The 8618-nt window shown below is 33.2% G+C and overlaps 1 protein-coding gene across 1 annotated transcript; it reads left to right on the top strand.

Moving 5' to 3' along the window:
• The first annotated feature begins 432 nt into the window (after positions 1-432).
• Positions 433-2666, top strand: LOC143581501 (histidine biosynthesis bifunctional protein hisIE, chloroplastic-like). The gene is made up of 5 exons (XM_077064270.1): positions 433-576; positions 661-906; positions 1972-2085; positions 2157-2308; positions 2390-2666. The coding sequence occupies exons 1-5, from the start codon at positions 433-435 to the stop codon at positions 2664-2666; spliced, it is 933 nt and encodes a 310-aa protein (XP_076920385.1).
• The last annotated feature ends 5952 nt before the right edge of the window (positions 2667-8618 follow it).

The following is an 8618-nucleotide window of genomic DNA, read 5'->3' as shown; positions in this document are numbered from 1 at the left end:
CCCCTCTGTCCCTTTCTGAGGGGTAAGTTTACGGTGCTGTTCATTTTGTAGGTGGAAGAACCCAGATCCCAGAGAACCATCGGTGAAATAGCATAATCACACCCGAGGAAAGTAGATCGTCTACCAGTGAGTCGATCCACGTTTCTTCATGTATCAGCTTCCCCATTCATCGATCAACTTAGAAGTATGCAGAAGCACCTAAGTTGTTTGTTTAAATCGTGTGTTCTTGTCTATGTTAATTGATTTTGATTCTGAATGTTGTTATAATTACCCCACATTACATTCATCCCAATTTTTAAACAACAGGTATTTATATTATTATTTACAGTTGTTTTAGTTTTGGGGATGTTTGGAATTAACTAACTGCTAATCTGATTATTTGACATGCAGATTAATTAATAATCCTTGGTGTGAGGATTGATTTAATTCCCTATGGCGTTTGCACATTTTCATGGACTTCAATCTTTGCAACTTCCTTCACAAGAACCGGCACGAAATCATACATCCAACAATAAGCGTTATGCTATCGAGGCTTGCGTTAAAAACACCGATGACAATATACATCTTGAATCCAAGGTGATATATATTAACATCGTATTTATGTCATGTTTATTAAAGCTTCACGCATATACTTATAAACGAGTTTGTATAAAATGAAAGTTGAACTTAGTATTGGACAGTGTGAAATGGGACGAAAAGGGTTTGGCTGTGGCTATAGCTCAAAGTGTGGACTCGGGTGCAATCTTGATGCAAGGATTTGCAAACCGAGATGCGCTCGCAACAACAATCGCTTCCAAAAAGGCAACCTTTTATAGCAGATCAAGATCCACATTGTGGACCAAAGGAGAGACTTCCCTTAATTTTATCAATGTTCATGATATTTTCCTTGATTGTGATCACGATTCGGTTAGTTTCATTGTTTGACTTTGACTATTAGATAAATAGCATAACCTGAATCGACCATTTGTTAGTATTGGACCTATTGGCAGACTGGCAAACGAACAGAACATTTAGTGCATTGTTTGACAGCAAGTTCGTTTGTTTATTAAACGAACAGACATGAACAGAACTTTTTGTTCGTTTAGTTAAACGAATGAGCATGAGCACGTGTCTCTTTTATTCATTTATGCTCATGAAGATTTGTTTATGTTTGTTCATTTATGTTTGGTTATTTAATGAATGAACATGAACATGAACATGAACATGACCAAAACTTTTTGTGCATTAAATGAACGAACATCAGCACATGTCCTTTTCATTCATCTATCATCTATGTTCGTGAACATTCGTTTGTGTTTGATCGTTTATGTTCATTTGCGGTAGTTTATGTTTGTTAGGTTATTTAGTAAACAAACGAATATTAACAGAGCTTTATTTTGATTTATTTAATTGAACGAACATGAGCACATGTCTCGTTCGTTCATCTATTTTCATGAACGTTCGTTTATGTTTGATCGTTTAAGTTCATTTGTGTTTGTTAGTTTACCTTTGTTTATGTTTGTTCATTTAATTAAACGAACGAACATGAGCACATGTCTCGTTCATTAATTTGTGTTCGTGAACGTTCGTTTAAGTTCATTTATGTTTGTTAGTTTTCGTTTGTTTATGTTTTTTTGTTTGTATATTCATTCAAATGCTAGGCTGATAACAATTTAGTCCACTTTTACTAATTCTTTAGTCCCTATAGATTTATATTCACGTTTACTTTTAATTGGTGCTTGCTCAGTTGGGTTCGTTTATGTTGGTTCATCTATGCTTAGTTGTATTCGTGCGTTGATATTATTAATGAACAAACGTATACGAACACACACACATTCATTTTCTTAACGAGCAGACAAGAAACTCTGTTCAGTTAAAGTTAAATGAACATGCCCCATTTGTGTTCGCTCGGTTCATTTACAAGCCTATTAATACATCATTTAAAATTGCCACTTCTAGTTTTCGTTTTTCCTTAAAACGTTAACTGAAAAGTTTTTAACACTTTGCCGGATCATATACCTCGGAAAGCCGGATGGTCCCACCTGTCACACCGGGTCCGAAACGTGCTACTACACATCCATTTTTGATTCTTTGAACGAACCACAGGTATTACATGATTCATTTTCTTTTACTTGTATAAACTTTCTAGATACTTATTTTCTATTTATTATATTAAGGTTGAAAAACGTCAACTGGCGTTGACCACATTATACTCACTGGAATCTACACTCTCCAAACGAAAGGAAGAATTGTCCGGGCCTCAACAAGGCAAACCTTCGTGGACAAAACGTTTGTTGCTTGATGACAAGTTATTATGCTCAAAGATACGGTACATTGATTTCTTTTTTTTATCAAATTTTTATATTAAATATAATCCAATTTTTTTATTTTTAATGTTTTTGTTTTTCAGCGAAGAAGCTGATGAGTTATGTAGAACACTGGAAGAGAACGAGGATGGAACACGAACTCTCTCTGAGATGGCGGATGTGTTGTATCATGAAATGGTGTTATTAATTCGCCGTGGTTTAAATTTTGAAGATGTTCTTGAGGTTCTTAGATGCAGGTTTACCCAATCGGGTATCGAGGAAAAGAATAATTGCAAACAAAAACTGTCAAATGATTTACCAAGTTTTGATGAGCATCTGCTATACGATTTCTTTAATCTCAAAAATGTTGTTTTTGTTTGATTTTGGTACTTAACTTATAAAACTTGTGTTAATTCAGGAAATGTTATGCATAAAGAAATACGTTTACTTTCAGGGTCAAACATATTAAATGTCTTGGTTGCTCGTGCTATTGAGCATTTGAGCGACGTCAGTGTGTGGCTGTCAATAGTGATGGAGCCATTAATTTTTCTTTAATTGGGGACGGAAATTTGTGGATGTCAGTTGTCTATAGCTATAGGACAATCTTTTTTCGTTCTTTTTCATGTCGGGTCGGGTCAGCTAATCATTGTTAACTTTGGTATATCAAACCCTAAAAAATGATCAAACTGACTCAAAATACGCACGTCGGATGTTACTTCATTAAAATAGTAAACTGTTCATTACGAGTTTCGTATTTTTGAAGCATATACATTGGTTGGACCGGTTGGATCAAAATTAAAAACCAGATCACGTCATAATTAATTTAAAATTTAATAATATGAAAATAAAAAAAATAAAAGCCCATATTTTCTTGACCTTTTAGTAAAGCTTTTTATAGAACAAAATCTATGTTTTCTCGATGACAAAGAAGTTTCATCTTTCATAATCGTCATCCTTCTAATTCTTGTTTCTTCTATTTTCTTTCTCGAATGAAAACTTTCATTAAAGTTGGTGTTACATATACTGTATTTAGCAATTGATAGAGGGTAATTAGTGCACATATGGGTATTATAATTACGTTTCTCTTATAACTCTTTTTTATACAATTAATACAATATACAAAGTTACACACACAAAGGTGTTAGGTTTAATTATCAGCAAACTAGCAAGGCGCTAGAGCCAAGAACAACACACAAACAAAAATAGTTGACATTGTATTCTTTGTTTTTGAACCGATGTAATTATTTTAATTCGAGGCAATAATCATGGTATTGTATAACTGTTGGAATGGTCAATTATTCCAATTATCAGCTAGTTTCATGCAAAGCCGTATCCTCAAACCAACCTTAAGTTTCTTTTGAAAAATGAAAAACGTTCTTCATGCCTCTAAAACTTTTTAAAAATTTAGTTTCAATAAGAAAAGTTTATTCTTTCCTACTAAATTTGATCATTTTGACTTCTTAAGGAATATGTGGATGTTTTAGAGACGGGATGAGTCTTAACGAGTTAAGGCATGCTCCATCGGTTAGTTCATTCCAAGTATTTCACACTCTTTAATAAATAAAGAGTTAAGTGTCATTTTGGTACATGTGGTTCTTTCACACACGCAACTTTAGTACCGTTTTTGAATTTTTTGCAAATGGCTACTTCACGTTTCTAAAACTTGTCATTTTAGTACCTTTTTCTAACCCCGTCTATTTTTGTCCGTTAAGTCTAAGGTAAACCTATAAATTCATTTATTTTATTTATTTTAATACATTAAAAGTTTGCTTAGAATTAAATATATACACCAGTTCTTACTTTTTCTCAAGAACCCTGGTCTTCAAATTCTCATATTGATCTATGAAATGCCCCCATTCATGGAAATTGGCAGAGGGGTTTTCACCACGGTGATAAGACAGTTGAGTTAACATTAAATGATACCTGGGTGATGTCGAATTGACGGCTAGCAGGCTTGATCAGAGTTCTAGACGCGAATTGAGTTCTGATTTGGTCATACAGAGGGTGTTGAGAGGAATTAAGGGAATGGGTGTGTTCGAAACCGATATACAAGTGTGCTAAGGGGTCTTATAATGTTCGATTTAACATGTAACGAGTTCTGACTGATTATCTTTAAGTGACGGTTTCAAGTTCGTTCAATCCGAGTCAATGATTTGACAAAGACGTAAATTAATGATTGTAATGACTTTTGAATACATTCGTCTTGCCGTTTGAATAAATAATAAACGATTAACAAGGCTATCCATAACCGATTTTGTAGCCGGAGATGTGACCGGAGAGGAGTTGGGTCTCGCCGGAGAGAAAGGTTTGGCAGTCGGGAAAACGGGAGAGAAAGGTTGGTGGGGGGTGTGTGGTTTGGGATTGACACTATTAGTCCCTATACTTTTAAAATGTTTAAAAACTACACAAAACTTTAACAAAAGGGGACGTTTGATAAAAAATATGACAAAATAAATGAATTTACAAGTTTACCCTAGACTTAACGGACAAAAATAGACGGGGTTAGAAAAAGGTACTATAACGACAAGTTTTAGAAACGTGAAGTAGCCATTTGCAAAAAATTCAAAAACGGTACTAAAGTTGCGTGTATGAACAAACCACGGTACCAAAATGGCACTTAACTCAATAAATAAATAAGTTAAACTACCGTTTGTCTATTCTTATTCATGCACATTCAATATAATGCATAACGATCTTCAGACAATCAGACATCATAAACTGTTGACATATTTTAATCAACTGTATATAACTTGTTAAATGATAATTAAGCATTGGTAACTATTATTAAAATTTTCTAAAGTATTATCAAATATATGATCTTCGGACATCATATATTCTTGTCATAGTTTAATCAACTATGTAACTTGTCAATTTGATATTAACTGACAGCATGATTTAGGCTTAAGACCTGAAGTTCGTTATTTTGGCTAGGCCTGTAAACGAACCGAACGTTCGGTGAACTGTTCGTGAACCGTTCGGCGGGAAGTTCGTTTATGTTCATTTATTTATTAAACGAACGAACACGAAAAAATGTTTGTGTTCGTTTAACTAAACGAACGAACATGAACACATGTTCCGTTCATTCATTTATGTTCATGAACGTTCGTTTATTTATGTTTGTTTATGTATGTTTATTTATGTTCGTTATGTATTAATAGAAAATAATAACGAACATGAACACATGTTCCGTTCGTTCATTTATGTTCATGAACGTTCGTTTATTTATGTTTGTTTATGTCTGTTTATTTATGTTCGTTATGTATTAATATAAAATAATTAATTATTATCTGGATGAGTCATCTAATTAAATGTTTTATATTTTTTAATTTGTGTTCATTTAAGTGTTTTCATTTATGTTTGTTGTGTTCACTTACATTTGTTCATTTATGTTCGTTAATCTTTGCTTAGTTATGTTCCCTTAGATTATAAACAAACAGAAACGAAATCAAATGTTCTTTATTTAGATAAACGAAAAGGAACTTAAATATTTGTTCGATTAAGTGTTCGTATTCGTTTAAAGTTAATGAGCGAACACAAATATGCCCTTGTTTGTGTTTGTTCAATTCTTTTACAGGCTTTCATTATTCACATTGGTGAATATGTCGGTCTCAATATCTAGGCTTTGTTGATTTTATTTGTGTTCGTGAACCGTTCATGAACACATTCATTTCCTTAATGAACGAGCACGAACATAAAATCCCGTTCGGTAAGTGTTCGTGAACCGTTCGTGAACACATTATTTCCTTAACGAACGAATACGAACAAGGCCTTGTTCGTGTTCGTTCAGTTCGTTTACATCCCTAATTTTGGCTAATTTTCCTTTTTATTTGACCCAAAACTTTTAAGTCAAATGACAAAAACCAAAAAAAATAAAATTGAACCGAACCAAATCAAATCAAAACCAAAAAAACCGACACTAAACCAAACGGGTTTTTAAAACTCAAAAATCGAAATTTTGATTTTGGGTTTGGTTTTAGCCCCAAAGCAACCCAAATCAAACTCAAACCGTGCCCTTCAATATTATAGTCAGGTATAACTTTATACCAATGCATGTAAACAAGTTAATCAAAAACGAGTATAATTTTATATATTCTATACCAATGCATTTAAACGACTTATTGGTTTCCTGAGGACATATAAATCATTAATACCGTTAGGTGTAACTATTATTACAATGTTATATAACAACATATATTGCAAATTCTGACCTCCACATCTTATTCTATATTTCTTTCTTGATGCACAAAAAAATCGGTGAGACTCGATTTGAAGATTTAGTGCCCTGATTTAAGGAAAATATGCAAGTGTAACTTAATTGGGATACTTTTAAAAGTTGGTTACTATTATATGAGATATTCTGTTTTCAAAAACCTTTATGTTTAAATATACAATAATTATTTTACATGTGACATGAATGGATAAGATTTTAAATTTGAGAGGTCCGTGTTATAAATAAAGGTTTAATAGATCACGTGGATGAAGCTTGCAATTTACTCTTGATATATCTTTTTACTATATTGATTGTGAACAAATTAAAAGAGTGACTCTACTTCGTCATTGACAACGAAAAGATGTGACATACGCTATCGTAAAAATAAAATTGTAAAAACGAATAAAAATGGATGATTATAAGTTTATTATTTGAAATTTTGACAATGTTGATCCCGTATTATTTTGTTCGTTTTCATTAAAAAAAACATTTAATATTTTCACTTATCTCATGACTGATAAGCTTCATATTATCTATTGCATTATTGAATCTGAATACTACCTATATATATATTTTTGTTACAAATACAAGCTATAATATGAATACAACTGGAATTGTGTGATCCATATACAACATGTTTAACAGTTTATCTAACCTAAAAATGAGTTGTAATCAGGTTCGAACTTCTAAACATGTTAAAGTTAAACAGAATCACAGTTGAAATAAAATGTTTAAATGGTCATAAACAAGTTGAAAAGTCAACATATTTAATTACAAGGGTTGACATTTGGACATTTTTAACTAAGCAGGTTAAATAAGTTAATATGACTACGATTTCTCTACTGAAGGAGTCCTATATAACACCTAAAACCTGACTACTTATGTGTTGTATGTTGGACCACATTTAGAATTTTCATCATTAACTACACTTTAACAAAAATTAAATTATCAAAAAGAGTATTAAAATTAATGTGGAAGATAGCAATTTATTAAAAATAAATGTGACAAAAAACAAGTAGAGCTACCAATTCTAAGACAAAATAAATGTACGGTGTCCCTAATCTATTGATGTATGAATAATGGCACAATAATAGAGTAGTCTGCAGAGTGTGATTGTGCTTGGTAAATGACACATGACCAAACCCATTGGTTCAATTTGTGTGAACCACGTCGATCACCCGGGTCCCATTTATCTAATCGTGGTTTTCTACTCACACCGTCGCACCGACAGACCTATCTTGTCTTTAACCACATGAGGCACGTGCACAACCTTTGTTCTAAGACCAAGTACCTTCCACGCTTTTAACATAATTGATACTTAGTGAATTAGTTTTTAGTGGTGTTTTCATGACCGGATTAGACGGCAGTTTGATTCGGTATCAGAGACGTATCAGTTCGATTTAATACGGTTGGCCTTCTCGTTGCTGGCTGGTTTGAACTAGTCGCTGTCAAATCCAGTTATATGGTTTAATGGTTGGTTCGAGTTTTGTTTTAAAAACCTTTTAAAAAGGTTTGCTTACAACTTTCAGTATGGGTGTTCATTGGTTCAGTATATTCAGTTTGAATTTTTTTTTCATCCAAACCAAATGGAACTGATCAACTGAATTGTCGAACTAAATGGAACTGAATTTGGCCGTACGAACTGAATACTTATTTTAGGTTTATTTTAGGGAAAATTCCAAAAATAGCCCATTTATAGTTAGTGTTTCAAAGTTTATCCCTCATAATTCAAGTTTCCAATTTTAGCCTTTTGCTATCTCGTCGCCAACGGCATGATAGCGAACACCGACGATGCGTTACCAAAACAAATAAGATAACGACACGTGTTCAACGACTCACATGTGTTCTTGTTATCTCGTCGCCGCAATGTGTTCTTCGGCCCAAACGATGTGTTCTTGTTAACGAAGTCAACGACTCACATCGCCCGCGACTTGTTAGGTATAACATAGGGTTGACGATGCGTTATGTTGCTAACGTAGGGTTTTAACAAAGCTATCGACATATCTTAACTTTTCAAAAGATGAAGCTCTAGCAAAGTCAAATACGGTAGGGGATGATGGTATAGACGACTCTTGGGCTTGAACACTTAGGGATTTCTAACCCAAGTCGGATCTTAGTTGACA

Source organism: Bidens hawaiensis, unplaced genomic scaffold, assembly GCF_021521415.1.
Source record: "Bidens hawaiensis isolate Kalapana, Puna unplaced genomic scaffold, B.hawaiensis_p1.1 tig00031085_1, whole genome shotgun sequence".
In the NCBI taxonomy this organism is placed as follows: Eukaryota; Viridiplantae; Streptophyta; class Magnoliopsida; order Asterales; family Asteraceae; genus Bidens; species Bidens hawaiensis.
The sequence above is the reverse complement of the archived record's forward strand: the minus strand, read 5'-3'. Positions and strand labels throughout refer to the sequence as shown.